Source organism: Myiozetetes cayanensis, unplaced genomic scaffold (assembly GCF_022539395.1).
Source record: "Myiozetetes cayanensis isolate MyiCay16 unplaced genomic scaffold, myiCay2020 scf32, whole genome shotgun sequence".
NCBI classification, from domain to species: Eukaryota; Metazoa; Chordata; class Aves; order Passeriformes; family Tyrannidae; genus Myiozetetes; species Myiozetetes cayanensis.
In genome coordinates this window covers 4,202,588-4,230,541 of record NW_026087544.1, presented here as the reverse complement: position 1 = coordinate 4,230,541, position 27,954 = coordinate 4,202,588, and the positions used below count along the sequence as shown (strand labels likewise).

General features: G+C 44.3%; 1 protein-coding gene across 2 annotated transcripts; it reads left to right on the top strand.

Moving 5' to 3' along the window:
• The first annotated feature begins 54 nt into the window (after positions 1-54).
• Positions 55-25,685, top strand: NGF (nerve growth factor). Of its 2 annotated transcripts, XM_050327086.1 has the most exons (3): positions 430-574; positions 21,719-21,856; positions 24,816-25,685. In XM_050327086.1, exon 3 carries the CDS (start codon positions 24,828-24,830, stop codon positions 25,542-25,544), a length of 717 nt encoding a protein of 238 aa, XP_050183043.1. In that variant the 5' UTR covers positions 430-574; positions 21,719-21,856; positions 24,816-24,827; the 3' UTR covers positions 25,545-25,685. The 2 variants fall into 2 exon arrangements, with proteins under 2 accessions (XP_050183042.1, XP_050183043.1); XM_050327085.1 differs by lacking the exon at positions 21,719-21,856 and having other exon boundaries at positions 55-574; positions 24,879-25,685.
• The last annotated feature ends 2,269 nt before the right edge of the window (positions 25,686-27,954 follow it).

Here is a 27,954-nt window from a genome sequence, read left to right as displayed (position 1 = left end):
TAACTATTGATGTCCCTACAGGTTTGTTTACAGACTCCCGAGACGAGCAAAGGGCTCTGGAGATGATTTTCCAAAGGACCCATTCATCGGGGGAGCTGGGAGTTTCACTCGGCGAGCCCTCATCTTTAAATTGAGGGCAAGGGATTAGGATGCAGAGTGGAAAGGCTGAGGACAAAACACCCCTTAGAGAGAGGGTTTCAGTTGTTGCCAGCGGCACCGGGAAGCCGGAGGGCTCTCCGGGCGCTCCGTGCGCGCACTCAGACAACCAGCCGCGCTTTGAAACTTTCACTGCACATCTGCGCATCCCTCGCCTGGGCTCGGCACCGAGCCAAAGGGGGCCGAATTCCTGCGAGCCCGTGCAGCTCCCACACGTCCCCAGCGCTAGGACCCAGAGGGAGCCGGATCGCTGTGAGTCAGTGCGGCGCTGGAGCCCCGCGAGCGCTGAATGAGGCTGCGAAGGCAGAGGGAATGTGAATGGCTCTTCTGGCGTGCGAGAGCGGCCGAGGACTGGGGTGCTACAGAGCGCAGAGCAGCCTGGAGACCCCTCGGGAGCCCCTGTCCCCCCGGCTCTGAGGTGAGTGACCCCCGCCGAGCCGGACCCGCTCGGGCAACTTCGGGATCTCCTCGACCGGCCCGGTGCGTTTTGTGCTGTTTGTTGTCGCCTTGCTATATTTCTTTTTTTTTTTCGCTCCCCGGAGGAGGCACAGATTGGGTGCCTGCGAAATGCCTCAATGCTTAAAAAGCAGCTTTTGCTTTTTTTTTTTTTGAGAAACCGAAAATTGCATCTGCTGAGGCAGGTTTGGCTGCACGCACATCTGGAAGGTGTTCCTCCAAGCAGCTGTGGATAAGCTTAAAGCCTGAAAAACATCTTTAGCACGAGCAGCTTAATCTTAGGGAAATGCAAGTGTTCTTATTCTTTTTATCCAGGTATATGGGAACTTAGTTTTATTTGCATTCTACAGCAGTTACACCTATATGGAAATTCTTTCCTGGCTTTGTTCTGAATATTAAACCTTTCTTATTTTCTTTTTTTCTTTTTTTTTTTCTTTTTTTCTGTGATAATTCTACTCTGGATAAAAACTCCTTTCTTCCTTTACTAACATAAATAAATAGGAATTCTGCTAAATCAAAGCGTGACTGGCCCAAGGCAGAATCCTTTTGGCTGCAGACAGAGCAGCACTTCACCAAAGCCCTGTGTATCCTCTAGGATGTCCACTTGGAAAAGCTCACGACCTCCCTGCTGCCTGCCCGTAGTGACAGGATGGGGCTGACAATGTTTATTGATTTATAGAGGGTGATAACACTTCTTTTAGCTGAGGCAGAGATGAAAACAGGGACCCCAGTCAGGGAGACAGAAGAAATTTGTGTGCTGAGAACAAAAAGTGCTTGTACTTCGGTTCTTTCTTCACTTTAAATTCTCCTTATAAGCTCAAGAAGTTTTAGAAAAACACCAAAAGTGAGCGTGCTTGTCAGGCTGGTTTTCCAAGTTGTCACAGCTTGGAAGTTGCATTGTAACTGTTAGGCAGATAATTTATGGATGTTTTCATGCATTGAAGTATCACAATAAAAAGTTTTGGGGGCACTTTTTTTTTCGCTAAGCCAAACTGAAAGGTGACAATTATCTGCAATAAGGTAGAGAGGGAGCTGATTTGTCTGTACCTTCCTGCTCTTGGCACTTTGGAGCTGGTTCAGATATTGTGGAAAACAGGCTTTTAAAATCCCCCTGACAACTGCCATTTCAGGCAATTGTCTGAATCTATGAGGGCTACAATATTTTCTGCACTTTCCCAAGGAGATTGCAGTGATGGAATGAAGAATTAAATATACTGGAGCGTTCTCAAGTATGATAAGAAAGACTTGGCCTTTAAATATATCAATAATCATCCATATGAATCATTTTTAAACAAATCTCAGCCAGATCTGGAGAGGAGCCCCCCAACACATCTGGGCAGTGGAGTAACAGTGATTCCACATCTTGATCAATCCCAGTCACTCACCCTGAAGGGATCTGTCACTCACAACAAGGTGGGAAAGAAAGTAACTGTGGCTTTCTTTTTCTCATCCTCATAGAAGTGACTCTTTTCTCCATCAAAACCTGAAAGTATCTTTTAGATTTCTTCATTTAAGTTCACTGGAGAATTATAACAAGCACGAGCATCATTTCATCTCATATGCTAAACAAACAACTACTCCATAGAATAACTGGACAATCTATGAAATCACTGTAAGATATTAATTTAAAAAAATCAGGTTAGAAAAATACCTAAATTATGTGTTCCCATTAGGGTTTTCAAGTACAAACTGCGTTCCTTTAATGCCTGGATGCCTGGAACAAGGGTCAAATAGAACACATTAAAAACTAGATTATTTGAATCAATTGAATAAATCCCATAAATTCCCCTACTGCTCCACAGCTTTGGCCATATAAAATTTAAATACAAATACTATTAATTTTTTGTTGTTGTTGTTTTTTGTTTCTATACAGCATGCTTGTAGGACTAACTGAATATTGAATACATATTAATTAGCATTAATTAAATTAAATTAAAGGCAAGTGGAAAAAACACTGGTGATTTAAAGAAGTAAACAGAAATCCATGGGTTTTTTTTTTTCAGTCTATGTTTTAAGAACAAACTCCTCTGATTAAAATAAAGGGTTAATAAAATTCATGGTTTCATTCCAAAAGATTCAGTGCTCTTAACAGCAAAAGCCAGCGCTGGATTGGAGGGGTTAGAAATATTTGTCGATCCCAAATGTGAGGCCACTCAAAGCCAGTGGAACTCAACCCCTTCCAGACCAGCCACAGCAACGGTGACCTCTGCCGGCAGCTGCCCACCCAAAACCAGGGATTTAGGGCCTTATTCAGCAAGTGACCACGAAACAAAGCATTTATGAGGTCAGATCACACACTCAGAGAAATGTGGGGTAACATCTCTCGCCACCAAACTTGTCTCATGGGAAGGAAACTTGCCCCAAGGGAACGGAGATGGGGAAGGGGTTGGAGCACCAGGAGCTGCTGAGGGAGCTGGGGGGGCTCAGCCTGGAGAAAAGGAGGCTCAGGGGGGACCTCCTGGCTCTCTGCAACTCCCTGACAGGAGGTTGTGGCCAAGAGAGGGTCGGACTCTGCTCCCAGGGAACGAGGGACAAGATGAGAGGAAACGGCCTCAAGCTGTGCCACGGGAGGTTTAGGTTGGATATTATGGAAAATTTCTTCCCTGACAGGGTGGTCAGGCGCTGTCACAGGCTGCCCAGGGCAGTGGTGGAGTCATCATCCACGGAAGTGTTCAAAAAATGCTTAGATGTGGCACTTGGGGACATGGTTTAGTGGTGAATGTGGCAGTGCTGGTTAATGACTGAACTCGATGATCTTAGAAGCCTTTTCCTACCAAAATGATTCCGTGATTCTATGTAAACAAAAGGCACATGTGCCAGTGCTGCTGTAACTGTGCTCCTTCCCCAGCCAGAAGGAAGTTCCCCCTGGGTTGGGTCTGACCTGAGCCCGGTCACAGAGGCCAATGCATTTAAGAACATTTCTCCAACCAAAGCGCCTCTCCCACTCGGGGACAGATGTCCTGTGGGATGTGTGTGGCTTGTTCTCCTGACACAATGCCCTTTGTGCACTCTGTGGAATTCATAAAATATTTGTGTGTGTGTGTGTGTGTGCATTTATACCAAAAATTCTGTGGTCAAGTAAAGCAAGATCATTTTTGCTGTTGCCAAGAGAGAGTAGTATCAATTACTGTGGGTTGTGTGCACTCTTGTCTGCCCAGTTCCACTGATCCTAAAGCCATGGAATTTGGGGGAAAGAAAATCTCAGACCCTCAATATTAACTCATATTGTCCCCAAATCCTGGACATTGCTTGTAGTTCTGACCATCAGTTACATGGATAAAAGGATAAAGCAAAGCAAGAAAAGGATGATGAAAGGATGATGAAAGCCTGGAACATTTTCTGTATTTAGAGAAATTGTGATTTCTAAGTCTGGAAAAGAGATGGCTGAGGAGGGGTGTAAGGGAGATATTTATAGTCATAGTTGTCCTTAAGATGTTTAAAGGAAATGGCTGTTGTCTTGTCTCTCAGTTCCAAAATCAAGGAGTGGGAAATAGAACTGGCAGGTGGCAAGTTCAGGGCGAACAAAAGAAGGTGGTTCCTCTCTCCGGGTGTAATGGAGCCCTGGAATTCCTTTCCATGGGATTTTGTAGGTCACAGGGTTCAGGAAGCAATCAGACATTCTGAAAGCAAAGATGCTGCCTGTGGTTCCATAAATCCAAAATGATTGCTGAGTGGGAGAGCACTCCAAGGAGATGATCCCCATGTGGTTGCCCTATTCATGCACCACTCCCCACAATCAGCAGCTGCTGCAGGAGGCAGAATTACTGACCTGGATGCACTTCTGTTCTAGAAACTTCTCCTCAGTGCTTTACTCAGAGCAAATACTTGACCTACCCTGGAAAAAAAGTGGTGACTGTGTAATATTAACTGTGGGTGGCCAGTTCTCTGATAAAAAGAAGGGCAATTCTGGCAAAATTAAAAGGTAAAATAGCATCCTTCATTTTGATTTTTGCCCAAGAAATTAGGTGTGGGCGTGTTCGTGGAAGTTACCACTATAGAATTAATGCTGAGATTTACAGCTCCTCAGGCAATCAGTGTCTAAATAGATTATGGCTGGGGAAGGCCTGGGAAAATACAAATCTGGTGGATCTTGTGGGATTCAGTGAAATACTGTGCAAACGTGGAAATACAAATTTATCTCATATCTTTGTGGTCTTCAGGTGGAGCAGACACCTTCTTTGAAACTCATTATTGGACTAAAATGTTTTCTAACAGCTCTCATTAACAATATGATACATAAATCTTAAGTAAAACGTAGCAGGGAAACACATCATTAATTACACTGACAATGCATGCAGAAAACAGGCCCTACAAACACACACACATGAATGAGATTTCTGTGGCCCATTATCTAGATCCAAAATTCAAATGACTGCATGAGGTAGTTTGAAATAACATTTGATGGTTTTATTGCCAGGCTTCTGTAGCATCCTTTGAATTCCCCCTGGCCGTTGTTCAGTGAATGAAACACCTCTGAATTTTCCTTATCTTGGAGGAAGTGTTTTTTTCCCCCTTTCTTCTTTTTTTCCCTGGGGTCTTGCATTTACAGCAGTGCTTTGAAGATTTCATGGCACAGGAACTGACACTGTCAGATGGCCCAAATCGAGATGTATCAGACTCACATTTTCTGTTGCTGAGATCACTTTTATCACACAGAATCCCAGGGTGGTTTGGGTGGGAAAAGACCTTAAAACTCATCCAATCCCACCCCCTGCCATGGGCAGGGACACCTTCCACTAGCCCAGGTTGCTCCAAGCCCCATCCAACCTGGCCTTGGACACTTCCAGGGATGGGGCAGCCACAGCTTCTCTGGGCAACCTGTGCCAGGGCCTGCACCACCCTCACAGGGAAGGATTTCTTCCCTGATATCCCATCTAACCCTGCCCTGTGGCAGTTTGAAGCCATTCCCCCTTGTCCCACCTCATGGAATGGTTTCCACATCTCACAGTGGTATTTCCTGAGGTGGTGACAGTGGACAGCAAAAACCCTCAGGAATTGCCTGGCTTGGACTTTGCAACTCAGACCCAAACACATCTCCCCTCAGACTGACAGAAATCAAACCTGCAGTGACCAGCCCACTTGATGTAGCTCAAGACTTCTTTTATTCAGGGATTTTCTAAAACTGAACACTGAACACAGACCATTAAACCGATTCCAAAAAGTCCTTCTCTCGTTTATGTTCCTGGCTCCAAAATCCGATTTCCTGTTCCCATAGGGTCCATAACAGTGTGCTAATAAAAGATCAAATTCTGCTCCCATTGGCTTGTTATGAATCAAAACTCCCACTGATTTCAGTGGGAAAAGATTCAAGCACAAAGTCAGAAAAAATCAAATAAAAGTTAAGACAACTCCTTTGGCTGTTTTGGGCTCGGTTTATATATTATTGACAAAATCAGACGATCATTAAGGTTGGAAAAGACCTCCAAGATCATCAATCCAACTTTTGACTTAACACCACCACACCCACTAAACCATAATGGCATTTATGTTATGCAGATAAGAAGCTCCTTCCAAGGAGAAAATGAATGAATAATTGATAAAATGAATCTGGTTCTTATACAAAGGGCTGGTCACTTCTTTGGAATTGTTGTATCTGTGAGAAATGTTGCTGCCTTAAAGAGAATGCAGCAAAAATGGTTTCAGCTCAGCCACTTGTTAAGTGCCCAGAATATTTATAAAGATTAGGCTGATTCTGACAGTTCTGACCTACAATGAGCAAATTAGCCCAGTGTAAATACAGCTGGGAAGCAGATTATGTCTTTGATAACTTTCTATTTGCTAAGTATGGCTTTGCAAGGCGAAAAACTACTATTTTGGATTTTTTTCCCTGTTCTTAAGCATTTTGTATTTTCCCCTGTTTTTTGGGTACAGAGGTGACACACATTTATTTTTTCTTTTTCTTTTTTTTTTTTTTGTAGTCTGGTTCACTGCTTTACTTTGACTGTTTTATTTTGTTCCTGATACAACCATATGTGATCCAGGCTCTTAAAAATAAAAAAAAAAATCTTCAGAAATTTTTGTAATGGGGACTTGCCAGGCACCTCATTGCTATGTAATACTTTGATTATGATACATTTAACAGCTCTGGCTCACAGAAGATGTGTTGTTCTGTTTTGAAACAGAGGTTTTTTTGGTTTTTTTTGACGACTTTATGTGCTGGATGACTCAGGTATGAAAAAAGACCTGTGCTTGTTCACAAAGAACTTTGCCCTGTGGTGGATGACACAGCCTGCATTTTCCAAAATGCATCATTTCCTGCCCATTATTGCAGGATCCTTTTGAGATGCTCTGTGTCCCAGTCCCAGACCAGCAAGGTGCTGAAGGCTCATGCATTCCAAAGCAATACAAATAATTAATCTGAATTATCTGTGACTCAAGATGCTCACGTCGCTCTTAGGATCTTCCATTTGCCTCTGTCAGAGAGAGGATCACCAAGATGAGCCTTTCACTTGGTCATTCTTATTGAGAGGATATTAAAGGGATTCTATTTAATGGGGAATAAGCTGATTATTCTTTCTTTTGCCCAGTGATAGAAATTTTATCCATTTCCCTCAGCAAAACCCTTCATAGTAACTGCACTTCTTACCTGGAAGGAGAAATTACACAAACTGTGTCAGGAGAAATAAATACACCAGAATAAGGCACAGAAATAAGGTGTGGTTTTATTTTCCACGTCAAGAGTCTTTTCCACTCCTTCCCTTGCTATTTGGGAGCCACCTGATCCAGTGGAAGGTGTGGACTCCTCATCCCTGGAAGTGTCCAAGGCCAGGCTGGATGGAGCTTGGAGCAACCTGGGCTAGTGGAAGGTGTCCCTGCAAATGACAGGGGCTGGAATGGGATGAGCTTTAAGGTCCCTTCTAACCTAAATCATCCTGGGATTCCATGACTGATGTTATCCCTGCTCTGAATATTCAACACCCATGTTTTTGTTCTGCCTGGATCCGATCCCTCCCTGCCCCAGTCCCTCCTGCCAAACCTCCCTCTCAGCGTTTTCTCAGGGACACGCTGTAAAAGAGGAGAGTGCAAAGGGTCACTGCTCAGCCTCACATTCCAGGACACTTCATATATGCCAAAAGTGTGAGTTTCTGGGTTTGGCAAAGCATCCAGAATCCAGAGCATCAGGGGGAGTTTGATCCATGAGCTCTCCCTGGATCCACGTTCCTGGTGCTGGGAAGGGCTGTACCAGAGACCACTTCTTTTCTCCATGTGTTCTGATCCTCCTTGTTTCTCCCCTCTTATTTAGAAGCAAAGAAATTAGGAAACTCTTCAATGATCTGTAGAATTTCCCCCCTCTGTCCAATATTTCAAATTTTACAAAAGAACTCGAGTCATTTGAATTCAGCCTTCAGCACTCGGTTGTGCCATCACTTGAAAGCAAAGGGAAATACTTTCTAAGAAAATAACACTTTTCCCAGTGCCACAGGAAAACTGATGTAATGTTTAAAGTTCAGATTTCAAGTTCATCTCTCTCCCTTTGAAATAAAATGAATTTGCAAAAGCTCATTTCCAAGTGACATGCATTTAAACTCTGGCATTGTGCAGAGAAAGGAAGGACACACCTAATCAGCAAAACTTCCCTCTGGTTTTCATTTTGAGCAGGCCAAAAATGATCTTGTAAGGTTTAGACCTTGATTATCTGCTTTGAACCTAATATTAATGCAAAGGAACCCCAGAGAAAAGTTGAAAGATGCTAAATTCAAACACAATAGGCCTCTTTAAAAGATATTTCAGTTAGAAATCTGCTAGACATATGTTATTAAAAAGAATAGAAGAAAAAGCTTATTTTTCTTGTGTTAGACAATTGAGAATTTTCTTGCATTCATCATCTGATGAAAATTGTAGTAAAAATAGGCAAATACCAAAGAAAAATCTATCCCTATTGCCACAATTACGACAATAATCTGTGGAGTCCCACTCTTCAACAGCATTTAATATTGTCCTGCTGCAGATCACATCTGGCTACAAAGGTCATCTTTTGTCTCCTTCCACTCTCTACTCATCCACATTCTCTTCCTTCCAGCTCAGAATAAAACTGCTTTCTTGTGACCACTATGGTTCTTTCCTGACAGCTGATTCACCACACACACAGAAAAGCATTAACAAATAACTCTGTAATAAATACAAGGTGCACATCAAATACCCAGACAAGGGAAATCCGTGGTTACAGTTGGGGTTAAGTGGTACCATGAGAGCGAACTTCAAACGTGGTTATTTGAGCTAATGGGTACAAACCCCATGGGAATTCAGGTTTGAAATCAGACTTCTCTGAATGCTTTTTGGTGGAGATACAGGATGTGTGAAGTGCAGCCATGGCTCAGGTGTGCCTGTCCTGCCTGCAGAAGGGTGTTCTGTACTCAATGGCAATACAAATTAGAGTCCTAATTAGGCAGGGGGAGGATTATGGAATTTATTACAGAATAATAAAGGCAGGAAAAGACCTCCAAGATCATCAAGGCCAGGCTGGAGGGGGCTTGGAGCAACCTGGGCTAGTGGAAAATATCCCTGCCCACGACAAGGGGGGTGGAACTGGACGAGCTTTAAGATCCCTTCCAACCTAAATCATTCCATGATCCCACGATGATCGTTTGTAATCCTGGATCTTACCTGAGGTCCTACCACCTGCTTTGCACAGCTTGTGCTGCACAGATGGGAAAACATTGAGTGCAGGTGCAGGATTTGCAGGCAGATGTCTGTGCTGTGACTTCTCTCTCGGTATCACCGAGGATTGTTAAGCAGGGCTGGCTCACCCTGTGCCCCGGCACAGATGTGAATCCATCAGCTGTGACATCGCATTGAGTCGTTGAGTGTGCTCAGAATTCCCACTGTTGCCAATGGGATGGAATGGCTTCACAAGACAAGTATCAGATATTCATCAAAGCAGGCAGTCAATGAAATTGTGCAACCACGTGCGTGCGGGGAGAGGGATGATTCACCTCCAGATGTGCAGATGATAAATTTCGCATCGCTGCACACAACCTGGGGCACACCAGGAGCCAGGCAAGGATTTAAAACACCACCATTATTCTCCACTGGACAAACTCCTGAAAAAAAAAAATTTTGGCGTTTCACTTCCTCTTTGAAACAATTTTTGCTCGAAATTGTAAGAAACAAAACCCACAGAAATAATTCTCTAGACATAATAACTGAAAAACCTACTGACTTTGGAAGGCTGTGTTTTTTTGCTGCTAGCACTAATATCTAGTACATCTTTGGGGTGATTTATCTTTCTAAAAGCTTCTAAAAAGTTGTTCTGACTTCTAGAGGCTGCAGATTTCCTGTCCCAGGGACAAGGTAGCACTGCAGCATCATTCAGAAAAGAAGAACTTGAGAGAGGGCAGGTGTCTTGTTCCAGTCTGTTAATCTGTACATTACTACTGTAAACCCAGGGAATGGAAGAAAACCCTTTTACTTGGAGGGAGCACTGGTGAAAATCTTCAAATTATTGTGAAGAGCAAGTTTTCAGGAAGCAATTAAGTGCCTGACTGAGAAAATCCCTGCTTTCCATTTGATCTAAAACTCACGGGTGGTATTTTGAAACATTTGATTGAGCTCAGTCAATTAGTCTTGATTATGGTTTGGCTTTTCCCTCGGAATAGGCTGATCCGTAGGGAATGCCACTCATACCAACGCTGAGGCAGAGCAGGATGACTCAGCTGATTAATCAGCTTTCTTTTTTCATTTTAAGAAGCAAGTATGTGGCTTCCCCAGCTGCTGAAGTGATCACTATCAAGCTCGTGTTGTAACCCACATCGTTTTGGTCACCCTTGACTCATCCTAAGAGAGGGAAAGTCACCTGCAACCCCTGATCTGTCATAGAATTGCAGAATCCCAGACTGGTTTGGGTTGGAAGGGATCTTAAAGCTCATCTCATTCCACTCCCTGCCTTGGGCAGGAACACCTTCCACTGGTCCAGGTTGCTCAGAGCAGTCCCACATCCCTGGGACTGATGGATGCACACAGCAATGCTGCACCCACTGGTTTCTGTTCACCACATTGTCCTTGGCATTCCTAGGAGAAATATTTCCTTTCTTATTGCTTTCTGATCAAGGTTTGCCATAAACCCTGATATTTTGGGTTCTGACAGTGGTATCAGTTCCTTCCAGACAAGCAGTTACTGACCCCACACCTGGATTTTGTTAAACAAATCTAGCCACTTCCTCAGAGCACAGCACAGATTCTGCAGATGAACCATGTCTCCAATTTCCAATCCAAAATGTTTCTGAATTTATTAACTAAGTTAATGCAAGAAAAAACCTTGCTACTTGCAAAAATCTTAATTAAACATGGAGCTGTTTTTCCTTTTTAATAGGTAAATCACAACAAAGTGCAGCCAGTGAGCAGGCACAGTATGTGATCATGGTCATGAAATGCCTACAATGTAAATGGACTTAATGACAAAATTAAACAAATCTCAATTAAAGCCACAGTGATTCCAGGCAGGCAAAACCCATCACTCTCCCAGCTTCCCACTAAGTAGGTCTCCAAGCATGGAAAGGTTGCCAGCTATGGGGAACAGTTTAGAAAGTTAATGACAGCAAAAATGGGATTCACTGGAGACTGTAATCCTGACTCCATAAGCATTGCCAGAGGCCTGACATGAAGAAACAAGTACTATTTCCAGCAGACTGCAAAGCCAAGGCAAAGATTAACATCTGTCAGGATCAGCTACAGATGAGATTCTTATTGATCCTCGAATGTCACAAGAATTTAGGCAGGCTAAAAGCAAATTTAAAGAGAGCAATCATGTACCAGAGGATTTGGTCTGTAAATTTAAAGCACCTTTCCCTGCATTTCAGCCACGTATTTTCAAACAGCTGGGTGTGATGGAGCTCAGCGTTACAAGGCAGAAGAGGTATTTTTTCCAACTTAGTCACTGTCAAGCTTAGTCTTGTAGGAAAAGCAGTGACAGGGAGCAGTTCTGCTGCTGTTACCAGCCTCCAAGACACTGATTTTCATGTTTGGGCTGTGTTGCTGTGGATTTTGTTTCTGCCTTATCCGTATCTATCCTTGCTAACAAGATTAGGACTTTGCTCACATTCTTCTAATTAAAATGCTGTAATTCTGGGAAGAGATTCCATGTCTTCTTTTAGCAGGGTAATCAGTGCATCTGCAAGTTCAAGTTGCTATTTTTTAACATCAAAGCTTGCACAAAGATAGCTCTCTTCCATGCAGCCACGACTTTGTATCCTCACTGGTTTGAGTAAAACACTTCATTTTGTAGTAGTGGGATCAGCATCATCTCCTACAAGGACAGGATGGGACAACTGGGGATTTTCAACCAGGAGAAGGCTCAGGGGACACCTTAGAGCCCCTTCCAGTGCCTGATGATCTCATTGCAGCCTTTCAGTCCCTTCCAACCTTCATGATTCTGTGAACTTCAATCTATATTTCACTTACCAGCCACAGCCTTGGAATACTATTTACAAGTTATTAGTTCTGCAGGTTCTCCTTCCTATAAGAAGGTACCACTCCACAGCTTCCAGAAGTTGCTCCTCCCACTCTCACTCCTTCCCCTCTATTTTCTGGAAGGTTGTGATACAGTACTAAGAGAAGGTTTTGTTTAATCAGCTCCTGCAAGATTGTTTTAATGAATATAGGATGAGGAAACTTGTTACAATAATTTAGAACTCCCTGTTCTAAGAGTTCCCACATTCAGTCTATTGATCTCACCGTGGACATGGAAAAAAAAGGTTCATATCTAGAATAATAAAAGGCAGAAACGAATATAATACACTGGCAAACACATTAATAGTAATCTTCTAATCCTGGCCTACTTCTATGAGAATTCCCACATTGCCAGCTCTGCATACCAGGGGAGTCAGTGAACCCCACAGAAAGCTGAAGTGTGAACAACACAGAGATGTCCAACACCATCAACATCATGTTGAAGTTCGGGCATTCAGTTATTCAGCCTTAGAGCAGGGCCAGAGAGAGTTCTAGAACAGTGTGGAACAAACATGCAAGGGCACGGCTTGAAAGGAGAAGATGCATCTTCCCCATTATGCTTTTTGACTGTAGCAAAAAATGCTGTCAGCAACCAGATGATGCCAGAAAACAGAACATGTAAAGACCCTTCAAATGCTCTGAACACAAGTGAGTTGCCAAACAGAGATTTATAAGAACTGCTGAGACTGCCAGGTCAGTCTGACTCCCTCTTTCCTGTTCTTAAGCAAAGGTTGCTGAACTTCATTTAAACTTCTTTGAGCTCTGTTCTTTGCTTAAAGGATTCCCACAGTACAAGAAAAGATCAGATCTTTCCTTGACAGACACTTTTTTTGTTGAACTGTCCTTTTTCACAGAGTAACTCTGTGACCAGGAGAACTGTTCAGAGACTCAGGGATTTATTTCAGAGACAACTTCAGGCTCCCAGCAAGGGAGGACGTCCTGCACTCTGCAACATCATCCACTTCTCTGCCTCTTACACCGATCATCAGTCAAGCTTAGTGTGAGGTGAGGATATTCCAGAGCCATCAGGCTCCAGAGGTTCAAGATCCACACAAACAAAACCCCTTCCCCTCACGTAAATGTCACCTTAAATTTCATTTCACCTTAAATGGCTGAGTGGGGAATAAAAACCTCCTATCTTAAAACATCCACAGCAGCTGCCTCCCCTCAAACTCTGACATAATAGGAAGATGGAAAACTCCTACTCCCCACTTCTCCCTGGGCCCGAGCCCAGCAGCCCACACCATGCAGCTGAAATATGGACCCAGTTCAAACTGTCTGTGCTCTCTGGGAGCATGAGCAGATTTGTTGTGCAGCAGCTGCCTGACACACTCAGGATGCTGAGAGTGCTGAAGTTTGACCTCTGTTTCTCTGGCCTCACAGGTTTAAGTGTCAGGGTCTCGAGCGAAGCAGAGCTGAGATTCTCAGAGCATAGGAATGAGGTAACTCCTAAATCAAGTCTCTGTACTTGTTCAGGGCAAGAAAACGCAGCTTCAAGTAGTTTTCCTGAAGATATATTTTGTTGCTAATGCACAGAACCCAAAACATTTTGTTACCACCCCTCCTCAGGGTTGCCAGCAGTTGTCTGGCATTGCAACCATGGGAGTGAATACAATAAAAGAATTAATAAAATGACTAAATACCTTCCACAGCAGATGAAAGCCAGGGTGCTGACGACAACAAGAGGTTCCACGTGCACCAATTGTGTGGGGCAGGAACTCTGAGGCAGCTGGTGTCAATGTGTGAAAGGAGAAGGCAGGGAGGCTTGCAAATAGAGGAGTCAGAAGGCATGTGGAGCAGCACTTGGAGCTGGAGAGGAGACAAAACTGAGTATGTCAAGACATAGGCATGACCAGGGGCAGGGCTGGGATCCAGAGCACAGGAGATTGTAGCAGCAGAACTGTGTTGCTTGGCCCTTGAATGTGCTGCCCAGCAAACCATTACCAGATGAGCACAAGGGCTGTTCTGCTCACACAGGGAAGGTTCAGGTCTGTCTGGTCCTGAGGAGATAACTCAATGCAAGAGCACGGTGTGTCTGCTGCTGCACCACTGAGTCACTGCAGGAGGGGATGGTAATCCAGCTCTCCTGCTTTTTAATCCGTTCATTCCATAAATAAAAGTGCAGGAAAGGATTTTGGTGACGAGAGAAGGAGCTGGTACTCCCATGGATTACAAACATTGGCAAAACCACGCTCTTTTTCCCACCACTTGAGGCACGCACACAGTAAAACACAATGCACAAATAAGGACAATGAGGCAAATAAAAGCATATGAAGAAATAGGATTTGTTTCCCTGGACACTTATGCTCTGCAGTGGTTTACTCTGCTGCCAATTAATCAGGACCATCCTCCAGGCTGAACTCAGAAAAACATACAGTGGAAAAAAAAAATGTAGGTATGGAGCATTTTGCGTCGTGTCAACACTCTGACACAGAAACTGTCCTTTAATCCTCAGTAAGTGCTGAGTACAAACATACAAAGTATGAAAGCCCAAGGGGAAAAATTCCAGCAGCACCACAGTTTACAAACCAGCTCTGTCTGCTCGTAGGAAACGATGCAGCACCGTTGCTCTGGAGCTGAGAGGTGAAATCCTGTTCGCCGGTTTCCTTTTTCTGCCCGTGCTCAGATGAGCCAAAGCATTAGAATTAGCATCTTAAATGTCTAAGCAATAGTAAAAACCTCGTGTTTTTCTTGGTGGACTAGCCTAGATGTCAGGATACTCCTATTTCTCCTGCAAGAACTACTTGTGCTTGTGGAGAACATTACAAGAGCCGCTCAGATGACGCTGCAACCTGATAACTCGGTCCGTGTCTCTGTGGTTTGCTTTGTTTTATTTGGTGGTGTTTCTAGATTTTTTTGTGGACAGCTCTACTGCAGACCCTGCTTCTTAGGAGGTTTTACCCTCTCATTTCAAAACTGCACCACATCTAAAAGGGTCTTGCTGTGCAGGGAAACAAACCCCTCTTTACCACCTCTTTAGTAACTTGAATTTTTAAGTCGCCCAGCAAGTAGTAAAAAAACCTTCAAAGCTGGAAGTTTTTCTTGCACCCAGCCAAACTGTTTGCTTGGTTTAGATGGCAAAACCCACCGTATTTTCACATCTCTGTGGTGGAGTACTTAGGGATTCTAAGGAAATTGTTTTGAACTCAGATTGAAGGGGAAAGGCAGGTGGAGTACAAGAGTCTGAGCATCATCACTCCATCTTCACGATCTGCAGAACAAGCTCAGGCTTTGCAATGAAGAAAAATATTAACATTTAAATGTAATTAGAAGTATTATCCCCGTGCCTTATGAGTTACTTGCTGCTACAATTAGGAGGGCACAGAATGACTGCGACTCTTGTGGGGTCAATACCCATCTCCAGCTGCAATGAGAATTAAGAATTCCATTTCTAAAGGTCTCGTTTGAGTTTTCTTCCCATCGTTTTCACATTGCCATGAAAAGTAAATCATGAGAGAGGGAACTTCAGTCACTAAGAAAGTAACTGAATTCTGTAGGTCTCGTGAAGGTAAACCAGGTTTAGAAACAGGAAAGAATATCCTAGAAGTTTTAGAAAAAATAAACAGGAGAGGGGCAATGGAGAAGAGGAACGCTGCTACTGCTTGGCAAGAATTCTGTGTTATTCTTTGGGTTCTTCACTTGCTACAGAAGTAAATTCTACTGACCATAACCGAGTGGGGAGGTTCATTTTATTAAGTGTTTGTAAAATGTCTTGGCATTTTTGGATGGAAAATCCTGCACAGGCAAAGCAATGTTCTGTTTCTTCAGTGTTCCTTCACTATCTCAGCAATCTGTGAGTGAACACAAGAGCATCTCCATTTCACAAGGTTTTATTTTGTAGACTTTTGTCTGTGTCCTGAAGGGTTTTTTTAATGGAAAAAAAAAAAAATCCAACACTCAGTTTGAACTGCTCCAGCTACATTTTTAATCAGGTGCAGCCAGGCCCTCAGCTCTAGTGGAATATCAGTTTTACAGTTCTCTCAACTCCTGCTTTCTTTACTGTTTCTTTCTGTACTTTGATTGCCAAGCAAAGACACACTTCAGGTTCCCTTTGGTATTTTTCAGAATTCCTGCCCCATTAAAATATCATTGAGTCATTTAAAATAGTTATAAACACACTGGAAGATTTGTAGAAGGCAAAATTCCTTCTGGATGTAAATAATTAATAGAACAGTAAAGCCTGAAAAGTCATGAGGATCTTGGCCATAATAATTTATGGATGCTCCTTGCCCTTACATAATGTTCTTTTCCAAAATCAAGATCTAGAGAAACACTGCAGATGATGGAATTTACCTTTGGGAATCTAATCATGACAACCCTGCTCAATTTTGTTTTCTGCCTCATTTCTGGAGTCACCACACTTTGTGCATCACACTCCAACATGTCCAGACACTAAAAATCTCCTTTGTTTCCAATTTCTCTGTGCAGTTGTAGAAAAGTGAAAAAGGAGAATATAAATGAAAATTATGAGCTTGAATAAAAACTAAATGCTAGCCTTGCTGCTGGGATTCAGCTGGTTCTTATTAATCAGGGTTTGGACAAGAATCAGGATTTATATTCCCTTCTGAATAGCTGGAATAAGATCACTAGTTGGAAAAGTTTACTGGCCCTAAAGATATTGTATTTTTCTGCCTTAACTACTTTTGGCTGTAAGATGGGATAGTAACATCACAGTCTGACTGCCCTCATACTTTCTGGTCCCAGATGAATTCCAGTTTGATTTTGGTAGTTTCGTGAAGTCTGAAATTCCAGTTATTTCATTCCCGGTCATTTTGTATTGGAAACCTCAGGGTCAAATATAGCAAACCAACTATTCCCAAACATAAATCCCTTTGGGAAGGGTGTAGAGGGGAGAGGGACAGGCCATGCACCATCCTCATTAAGATCTTTGGACTCACTGTTTAAACAGAAACTGGGGAATGAGTTGTCCTCCTGTTTTTGGGCAGGAATTGGAGGGAGCAGCAATCCCTCGTGCCAGCTGACAGCTGGGTAGGATGGAGGCATCCAACTTTATATGAGTGGGATGGATTTATCCCATTTATCCTGCAGTAGTTTCCCTGTCAGTTAGTGCCTGAGTTGTTTAGGCTCTCCTTTGTGCCTGTGAATTAGGATATATGAAACCCTGGAGCCCTATAAAATATATATCCAGCTTCGAGGCTGCGTGGAAAGTTCTAAAGTAATCATCACATGTCAATCATTAATTTTAGGATTATATTATAGATGATAATACAGGGGTGATATACAACTTGTGGTATGCTCGGATAACTTATTTCTAGCCAGGATTTTTGCTCCTAGCTCATTTAATTTTACCAGAATTTTGCCATTGAGGTCTTTGACTTCAGGAGAATCAGATTCACATGATCCTTTCCAAGGCTGTTTTCAGTCATTTATTTCCAGAGATTGTCACTAGTTTTGCAAGTGACTGTTTTTCCTTCGCTGTATTTAAAGAGATTTTTATCTTGACAGAGGCAATTTCTTTATCTTTTATTTAAAGGCTGTCAGTTTGTTATCTTAACAAGGATAAACTTTTCTCTTCCTTGCACGTTTAACACTTCCTAACAGCCAATCTGTCACAGCAAGAGCTGCATCCCACTGCAAGTCTTTACTGGTATGGCCACTGTGACCTAAAGATCATGCATTTTTTCACATTTTAGATGACTGTTGATGACTCTAAATTCCCATGAGCATGTTCCACAAGTGAGAGTATCACGAGGCCAAACACCGTAAACTGAATTTGAGTTGCAAAACAAATGATGACAGATGATAGAAGTCTTGATTTTGTTTTACCACTCAGGAGTTGCAAAGTGAGCCTTCTAAAGGTGAGCTCTGCCTGTCCTGTGCCACAAGACCTGTCACCCCCTGTAAGGAAGCCCCCTGTGGCTCCAGGCTGGATCTCTCTCCCATCAGGTGGCTTCACTTCAGGGAATGGGGTGTAAATGAAGGGAATGGGCAAAAAACTTCTTTTCCTTTTTTGGGGCTTCTCTACAGAGACATCAGAATTGAAATATTTATCTACTGGCTCAGGAGGATAGGAGGGGTAAGATCAGGCTGCTGCAAATAAGCCATTTCTATTACTTATGCCCCAATAAGCATAAAATAAACCTTAAGAAGTGTTTTCCAAAGCCTTAGTGGTGTCTGATTTGGTGAAGCCCCACCCTGCAGAGCTACAGAATCACAGACTGGTTTGGGTTGGGAGTGACCTCAAGGATCATCTCATTCCAGACCCTGTGCCATGGGCAGGGAATATTCCACTAGACCAGGTAGCTCCAAGCCCCATCCAGCCTGGCCTTGAACTCCTCCAGGGATGGGTCAAGACTCATAGTGCTTAATTACCCCAAAATTAATGCATAATGGACTATGAAGCATCCCTGTTATTATCTTTACCTCTGCTAAACATGAGTCAGAGATCTGGAGGTAGATACTTGTTGCACATCCTGTGATGATGATGATCACAGTGACAGGGCGCTCGTTGCTGCAGGGCAGCATTTTTCTCAGTCTCCTGCTCTCCCTAGAAATCCTCAAAGGAACATTTCAGTGCTGGAGGCCTTTGGGGAAAAAAAAGAAGTGTATGAGACACAGGTAGCTTCCAGCTGGCTCTCCAGCACCCATAAACTTCTTATTTCCAAGCTGAGTCACTGCAGATATAATAGAGGAATGAGATGTTGAGTCCATCAGAAATTCCCGTTTTCTTGCTCATCGGCTAAGATCAAGGGAAAGCTGTGCCACTGACGCTGCTCTTAGTCATAATGGCTTCAGGATTCCCTCCCAGGGCTCGGGAATCATTTCCCTGAATCGCTAATGCTAAATTTTAATTCGTATCATTCACGTACCTCTTGTGTGAGGAAGATGTGCCAGAGACACCTTCTCCTCACCAGGGACTTCAGCACCAGCTGCCTCCTTCATTCCTCTCTTGCTACCAGAAGCAGGGAGACAAAACTAAAGCACTACTTGTTGCTTGTTTTGGTGACCTCCACGATCCCTTTTGCTGCACTGACAGCCAAGGAGCTCTGTTTATTTTTTGCACATCCCTAAAACACGCCAGCAACTTCAAGAATGACAGAAAACAACATTCCAAATTGTATCAGGCTTTAGATTACAACATTCTATGCTTAATGTTTGTTGCCCGTGTTTATTTTTATTTAGAAAATAATGTACTTGCTGGGTTTGATTGAGCCAAACTGAGCATTAATCTATCTTTTCTCTCACTAGTGTAGGAGCTACTTGATGGCATCTGGTCAATGTGCAATTAGGAGGTTGCACTGACTGCTATTCTTATTGGAAGCAATTAATTTAGTACATTTATTAAATTTTCATTCCCAATAAGTTTCCAGGCAACACACCCTTCTTGTCCATTTTTTCTCAGATTCTGTGGGAAACTTTAATTAAAAAGGAATTCCCTGCACTTGTTTTGTTTGGCACTTGTTGGGCTTACAGGCCCTGCAAGCAAAGAGTTTTTCAAGACACAGAACCAGTTGCTTTTTGATGTGATCCATTTCTCCACTCTCCAAAATCCCAGAATGGTTTGGGTTGGAAGGGACCTTAAAGCCCATCTCGTTCCACCTCCTGCCATGGGCAGGGACACCTTCCACTAACCCAGGTTGCTCCAAGCCCCGTCCAACCTGGCCTTGGACACTTCCAGGGGTCCAGGGGCAGCCACAGCTTCTCTGGAGCAACCAGGATCCAGCAGGACAAGTGGCATGTTATAAATACATAAAATGCAATTTGCACAGGAATGCCCCATAGAGGTTTACAATAAGAAACAAATTCATTATTTACCAGTGGATCTGTCTGAAAAAGGTAATAATTGAAATATAGGCGAGGCCCTGGCACAGGTTGGGCAGAGAAGCTGTGGCTGCCCCATCCCTGGAACTGTTCAAGGCCAGGTTGGACGGGGCTTGGAGCAACCTGGGCTAGTGGAAGGTGTCCCTGGCCATGGTAGAGGCTGGAACAAGATGGGCTTTAAGGTCTTTTCCAACCCAAACCATTCTGTGTGATTCTATGATTCTATTCTATACATGCTGAGACTAAGATTAAAGTGAGACTTTTTTTTTACCCACCAAGTCTGTCATCCTGAATTGCACGTAAATTCTGAATAAATAGTTACTTCAGTAGGATATTTTATGAATGTCTGGGAGTGGTAGGTACAAAGGAATAGTATATAGATGCTGAGTAACACGGCATCATTTACTGGATTCTGCCACAACCAGAAATCCGGGAAAAAGGCGGTAAATGAGCTTTAAAAAAAAAAAGAAGTCCTGCTGAAAATAAACTCTTTTGTGGTTAAAAACCAGCCAGTTGGAACTGAAAGAGTGTTTTCTTAGGGTGGCAGAACAGTCGGAAAAGTTGTTGGATTATTTTTGGCAGTGGCCAGCACGTTATAGCTCTATCATTACTGGTACTAAACTCTCCAGAGTTCACTGAAAGGGTTAGTACTCCACTATTCCTGCAAAAATACAGCCCACTCCATCTGCAGCACCAAGCTTTGGATTTTGGAGCCCTGATTGACCTTCCTGATATCACTGTAACTATCTCAGCTCCTAAATACAGCAACACACAGGTAGGGGAGACGCTGAGCACGACCCACAGACAGCAGCAAATCCAGGGTGGCCAAATCACTGCCCAGAGTGTTGCACAACCACACAGTGAGCACTCACAGAGCGAATCCCCTGCCCTGCACTGATGGAAACAGGCTGGGCAGATTTCAGATGGAGTTTTAAACACCAAGTAGCTTGTGTGGGGTGTTGGTAAGAGCCAAACCCTTTGCTGGCAGCCCCCTCTCCTGAGGACAGACACTGTGCAGGTGTAAAATGAATCCAGTTCATGCTTTGGCATTAGCAGCCTGTCCTCCTTAGCAGATGCACTTCAATCTCCACACTGAATCCAGCAGGATTTCTGCAGTACAGGAGTACCTTATACAACCCCTATTTACCTTATTAAATGGACCAGATAAGCTATTTAATATGTAAGGCTAATAAAATACTATTTCTATCCCCTTCAGTGGCACTCACGAATTTACAATCAGAAACGTACTTTGCTGAGAAAGTGTCAGTGTGCTGGATTTAATTGGTGAAGAAAATAATGATTTTCTTTCAGCTGGGGTCTATATGACCATTCACACTGCAGTAATTAAGACTGGAGCTGTTTCTGCCCTTACAGTAGCAAGATGACAAACATTTATATAAATATCTTTGTATGTCTGCGAGTTTCGTATCTTCAGTTCTGCTCAAATATCAGCCACAGTCAGGCAATTCTCTGCCAGTAACTGTCAATCTGTGATTCTCCCCCTGAATTTGATTGCAACCAGATTCGTCTCCCAGACACAGGGGCTGGGGCTGTGAGCCCTCGTGTGTCCATCTGTGCAGACGGAGCTCGGGCAGTGCCACCAGCAGGTACTGCTGCACCACAGGGTTTGGTGAGCCTGGAAGGTGTCTGAGGAGGGTGGGAAACAGTGGATTGTTGGGTCTGGTAAAGGTGCTGAATAAAGGCAGCTCTCTGCAAAGTCTGGAACTACTTTAGCCAAGCTCTTTACTGCAGGGGAAAAGGCACAGCTCAGAGAGCCAAGCAAGCGGGTTTGTCCCTGTCCTCCTGCTGTCAAGTGGGGAATGGTGCTGAAAACACTGATTTGCTGGCTGATTATTGAAACAAATACTTCTGCTTCTAGTGAAACACAGCATAAGGAAGTGCCAGGCTCAGCTCTGCAGCCCAGGGCCCGATGGCATGCTGCAGCCCAGCCCGGCTCAGCTCTGGATGAAATAAGGACCTTGCTGGGGGAGCAGCTCTTTGTGCAGTACAGTCCGAGGTAAGCACAGCACTCACCCTGCTCCCAGCAGGCTCAGACCACCCATGGCCAACCTCACGCAGCAGCTACACCAGAGGAAGTGTTTAAATGACACTTGGCCACCACAAAAGTGGGGTTTAGTACAGAGGGGTTGTAATTTTGGTGTCAAAATGTCTTTGTGGCCGATGCCACCCACAGACATCCGAGCACCACCAGCACCAGAGCTGGCAGCTGCTCCTGTCCCTGCAAGTTCAGGTGGCTGCACTTGGCATCCACAGTGAGCATCTCCAGAAAGCACCATGAAAGGGTCTAATAACTAAGTATGTGGCAAAGTTTTCATGGAATGCTTTGGAAAGGACATTAGAGCTCATCTCATTCTGCCCCCTGCCACGGGCTGCAACACCTTCCACTAGACCAGGTTGCTCAGAGTCCCTTTCAACATCCCAAAATAGCCTTGTAAAATGTCTGTATGTGCCAGCAAAAAAGTCCACAACCCTCACAGCCTAAGGCACACCTATTCTTCAAATCTTATCTTGCTTGTGGTGTCATCAGGTCTTGTCCACTTCCTTGTTTTGTGTCACTTTCTATTCTCCACTAACTAAATAATTGATGAAAAGATTCAACTTTGAATCCTCAGGAAAACTACCACATGTCCTAAATACATTCTGCCTGTATTTGGTTCACACTCCACAGAATGTTCTACTACAAGGAGAGGAAATACAAGGCAGTTAAAAAAAAAGGAAAAGGCAAGCAGGAGAGATTTTTCTGCTTTTGTGTTAATGGCCTTGAAGCAAAAATGTCAACACATGCAACACAAGCAACCTGGAGCAGGGACATAAATGTAGCTGAATTTTAGAGCAGCAAATCTTGTACAGCACAAAACCACAACCAGCTCTTTGCTGACATTGCAACATCTCTTTCTTATAGAAGGAAACAATAAAAAAGGGGTTTATGTATAAACACAATAGGTTGAGGCTGCCATTGGCATGGCTAAATTGTGCCTGGGTTTTGTTCTGCAAACCTTTTCCATTACCATTTCTGTCAGGAAAGCTAACTCTGTCGAGATGTAATGAACCATCTGATTTTAATTTGGTTGTAGAACAAGGGGTTACTCTCTGGATCGTGCACAGCCAAGCTGTGAGCTACACCCAGCTCTGTTTCCTTATACAGACGATGATGCTGATTGCTCCAGCTCGGGCAGCACGTGGGAAAGCAGCAGCCCTCAGCCCTGCTTTAAGCAAATTAAAGCAGCTTTGGATTTTCCCTGTGACAAAGATTTGACTCCCCTCATCCCTGTTTTGCCCTCAGTTCCTCCAGCCCAGCTGTTGCACAGACAAGTGCTCACGTGGCTTTTGGCCTTTCTCTTCGTTCCTCCCCTCCATGCAGGGACTGCACCTCCACCCTCCTCAGTCCCTACCTTCACTTGGTATCTCCTGCTGATTTCCTAAATGTTTGCCCAGCCCTGCTGTTTATGACATTTCAGCTCCTGTCTGAGATAAGACACACGAGATCCTATGGGACATCTTAGGGCTATCCTGCATTTCCTACAGGGCTAAAACCCTGGTTGAGCTCCTTTGGTGCTGCTTGGGATCCTAGTCCGAGAAAGCTGAAACAGAGAGGGGGGGAACTGCTACACAATAATTGACCAACACCCAGAAAAAACATTAAGACATTCTGGGAAATCAGGGCATGAACTGCAGAGCCCGATTCCTCTTGTACAAAACCCTGTTTGTCCAGTGGACACGGGGCCTCCTGCCTGCTGGCCGGACACGGCGGAGCGCGGGGCCAGCTGAGACATGTCAGGAAAACAAGGCAAAGAGACGGGGAGGAGCCTTGCTCGGGCTTTTCTGTTTATACCCCGTCTCTGCTTGTTAAGTCTTCACAGAGGAAACACAATGTCTGCCCTTCACTGCAATTTTCAGAGCGTTTTTGAGTGTCTCTTGCTCCCGACACGTGGCTGAATTAGTCAGCACATGCTCGTTGCCCAAACGAGGTATTGCTGCTGCTGCTCTTCCAGCATAAAACGGGTTTTAGCAAAGGTTTAGACGTTTGGATTGCACTTTTCCACACCCAAACAGATGTGCATGTCATCTGGATGGAAAGAGGACTAGCATTGGAGCTGCATCTGCTCTGCAGGGACGTTTGAGGAGGTTCTTGCTCCTGGTATTCTGAAAAAAGGCAGATGTTTCCCTGTCCAGAATTCCCACTACTATGGCCACAATGGCATCAGCTATGCTGTACCTAAGATACCAATGCAGAGGCAGCCTGGAATCCATGTTTAAAGACAAATACCCATATTTGTCTTTAAATATGGAAAAATCCCACCTGCCTTTGTGGCATGGATACCTGAGCAATTTGGGGAAGGAGCCTGGGCTTTATCTGCCCTGAATCAGCCATGTGGCATGTCCTGAAAGGGCAGATGGGAAAGCTGGAAGCTGCTGGAGGCTGCTGAGCCAACCAGTGGTGGGGCCTGGCCACATGGCAGGTGAGTGTGGCTGCTTGAGGGTGTGATGATGGCACGAGGTCCTGGACAACTCTGCTGACAAGTTTAGGGAACTGACAGCTGGTTTAGGTTGGTTTAGCTTCTTGTTTCCCTCCTCTTCAGGGTATTTGCAGCAAGAGACCAGCCCTGGCCAAAAAGGTTGCTGCTAAAATCACTGGAGGTTTGACTCCTGGGAACATGCTGTCGCCATATGGTCTCCACATTAATAACACCAAACAAGTGCTTCATAAACAGTGCTCTAATAACAAATACCAGAGGAATTAATAATAATCTAGCTATTATTTTCTAATGTTCTCGCTTTATTAAGAACATTTATGCTGTCTGAATGAGCTCTTCCGGAAGAACAACATCTGGCACCCACATGAATACCTGATGAAATCCGTATGATCCCAGGTATCTTAGAACTTTATGGCCAGCGACGGCAGCGGTTTGTGCCCACGTGGCCCCCAGTAACAGTGCCTTTCTCTCTCGTTCTAGGTGCATAACGTAATGTCCATGCTGTACTACACTCTGATTGTAGCTTTTTTGATCGGCACACAGGCAGCTCCAAAGTCAGAGGACAATGCTCCCCTGGAGTATCCTGCAGAACACTCCCTGCTCAATACCCACCGGAGCAACAGGCACCACCTTCCCGAGGCAGCCCCACGGACGCCCCGCGGCCAAGACGCTGCTTGGAGCAGGAGAGAAGCCATAAACATCACCGTGGACCCCAAAATCTTTAGGAAGAGTCGTTTCCGCTCTCCCCGGGTGCTGTTCAGCACGGAGCCCCCGCCCGTGGCGGGGCAAGGACAGAGTTTGGGCTTGCTCGGCGGCGCAGGTGCCCTCAACAGGACGGCCAGGACCAAGAGGTCCACGCACCCCGTGCTGCACCGGGGGGAGTTCTCGGTGTGCGACAGCGTCAGCATGTGGGTGGGGGACAAAACCACAGCCACCGACATTAAGGGCAAAGAGGTGACGGTGCTGGGAGAGGTCAACATCAACAACAACGTCTTTAAGCAGTACTTTTTCGAGACCAAGTGCAGGGACCCCAAGCCGGTGTCGGGCGGGTGCCGCGGGATCGACGCCAAGCACTGGAACTCGTACTGCACCACCACCCACACCTTCGTCAAGGCCCTGACCATGGAGGGCAAACAGGCGGCCTGGAGGTTCATCCGCATCGACACGGCCTGCGTGTGTGTGCTCAGCAGGAAATCAGGGAGACCCTGAGCGGGGAGCTACGCCCTCCAGCACCCTCCTACCCCCCTACCTCAGTCTGTAAATTATTTTAAGTTATAAAGGACTGCATGGTATATTTATAGTTTATACAGTACAGAAAGAACCTCATTATTTATTAAACTCTTTTGGAAACCTTTTGTGTTCTTGTGACTTATTTACTGGGAGAGCCCCTTCGAAAATATGTTCTCATTCATCCCTAAGACTCTGAAATGCTCACAGGGCCTTTGAACAAGCTCTCCACTAAAAGAAGCATTTTTCACACAGTTTTCACACGTATTCCTCTCTTCCACAAGAACATTTTCCTCACCAAACCTGCCAGTTTACTGTAGGTTTGTTTTGAATTGAAATCTTTTGATCAAATACCAAGAAACTGAAATAGAACTTTCAAAACTTGCTTCCAGTGTTACTAATTGTCCATAAACATATAATATATAATTAATCATCTTAGTGAGCTCCTGGTAGAAACACTAGTTCTCCATTGCCAGATCAATTTCTTAGTAAGACCTCTAGTGCATATTTTAAAACTGCCAAACTATTTCCAGTGCAAAAATAATCCATTTTGAATTATTGTGGAACACTTGTCTGCACAAGAATAGAATCTAGAAGTGTGTATTTTTGTGATAAAGCGGTGTTTTACAGCCCATTACTTCTGAGCTATATTAGAGTGATGGAATTACAAATGTCAATACACTCAGATAAATTTTAAAAGTTCACATGGCTTATAATTCAAATTTGATAATTCTCTCAAGCCAGTATTTTGGCAATGGGGACCTGTCTTTTCATGCACCATAGAAGAAAATTAAAAAATAAGAATAAAAAAAAAACCACTGAGGCTGTGTTTTAGCAAGGACCCAGAATAACCTTAAGTTCAAAATTTCTGTGTGTTTGTGAACATTCATCTCCAAAAAGACACAGTGGAGCCCGAGGCCTGTGATGGGCGTTTCAGTCCCTGCACACTGAAAGAAAAAAAACCTGCAGATTCTCTTGTTTCCTTTGGAAGGGCAGCTGTTCTCCACTGCAGAAACTGTTTCAAAACAAATACCATCAAGGTTTTTCAGCTTGGTCTCTTCCAAATCCTAGAGGGCACGCTTTCACCCTTGCCTTCCCTCCCGCTCCGTTCTTTAACGACAAAAGCAGAGCTGACATTTGCTTCCTCCACGTAAGCAGCGCAGAAGGGCAGCAGATCTCCAGAGAAAATGCACTGGGGCAAAATAGTGCCAGTGGGATTAACCAAACCCAGGCAAGATGTGCTTCTTGGTGGGAGAATGTGGAAGGCACTGAGAGCACTCCTGCTCACCAGTTCTCAGCCCCCTCTGGTAGGTGGTTATGGTGTGGGGCAGCAACAGCCTGGTGAGAATGTTTTAATCCCTGCAGAACAACGTTTGTGGTATTTGCAGGACTAATCAGTCTGGAAGGTCAAGGGGAAAGGCAGGTTCCTGATTGTCCTGTATCCTCCAAATAACAACTTGTTCTGGAGCAGGGGGAGGCGAGGAAGGCTGAGGGCACTTGGAGTGAAATCACATAGGAAAAAGATGCCCTGACACAGCAGCAGGACACAAGAGCAGTGGCACCCACCTCCCTGTCATCACAGGAGGGATGGAGGGAGATCAGGGACACAGAGTGTCCTGAAACAATGAAAAATGTGCAATTGGAGCACAGTCCCACCTGTGCTCTTCAGTGGTCTTAAAGCAATGGACCAAACAACCAAATGTGCTTTAGATCTGCTCTTTCCCATACCTGACACAACGGGGCTAGAGAAAAATGGAGCTGCTGCTCACTCAGGACTGCCAGGTTATGGAGACTGACACTGTTTTACCACTGACATAACGGGATTGCAACTGAAAGTGCCTCCTGAATGCATTTGGTAACTCCAAACATGTGTAAGACTTGGCATTTCTTCAAAAAGTCCTGCAACTGGGGACTTTCTTCCTCAGGAAAGGCGGAGAGGGACTTTTGACAAGGACAGGTCATCATAGACAAGGAGGAAGGGCTGCTATGGAACAGATTTATTGGGAAAATGGCATAGTCACACACACAGAATGACACAGAATAGCTGGAAGGGACCCACAAGGATCATCAAGTCCAACTCTTAAATGAAAGGCCCATGTGGGGGATTGAACCCATTGCAACAACCTGAAATTCTCTTTGGACTCTGAGGAAAGAAAAGCAAGATCCTTATGTTTGACAAGCAAATCAAACCAATTTAGTTTCACCTTTAACCAAATGCCACACGCCTGACACCCACAGCCTCACTCCTGCTGGGTTGGTCTGACTAAGGAGCACAGGTTAAATTTTGCCTGCAGGAGTAAACGGATCAGTCTTTAGAAGGATGAAGGTGTGGATCATAATCAGTTTCCATCTCCCAACACAGGACTCATCCTCTCGTCACTGTAGTTATTAG

Coding starts and splice junctions, on each gene's coding strand:
- NGF (XM_050327085.1), top strand. CDS start 446: ATGAGGCTGCGAAGGCAGAGGGAATGTGAATGGCTCTTCTGGCGTGCG. Junction 575..24,878: donor CCTGTCCCCCCGGCTCTGAG/GTGAGTGACCCC, acceptor ATCGGCACACAG/GCAGCTCCAAAGTCAGAGGA.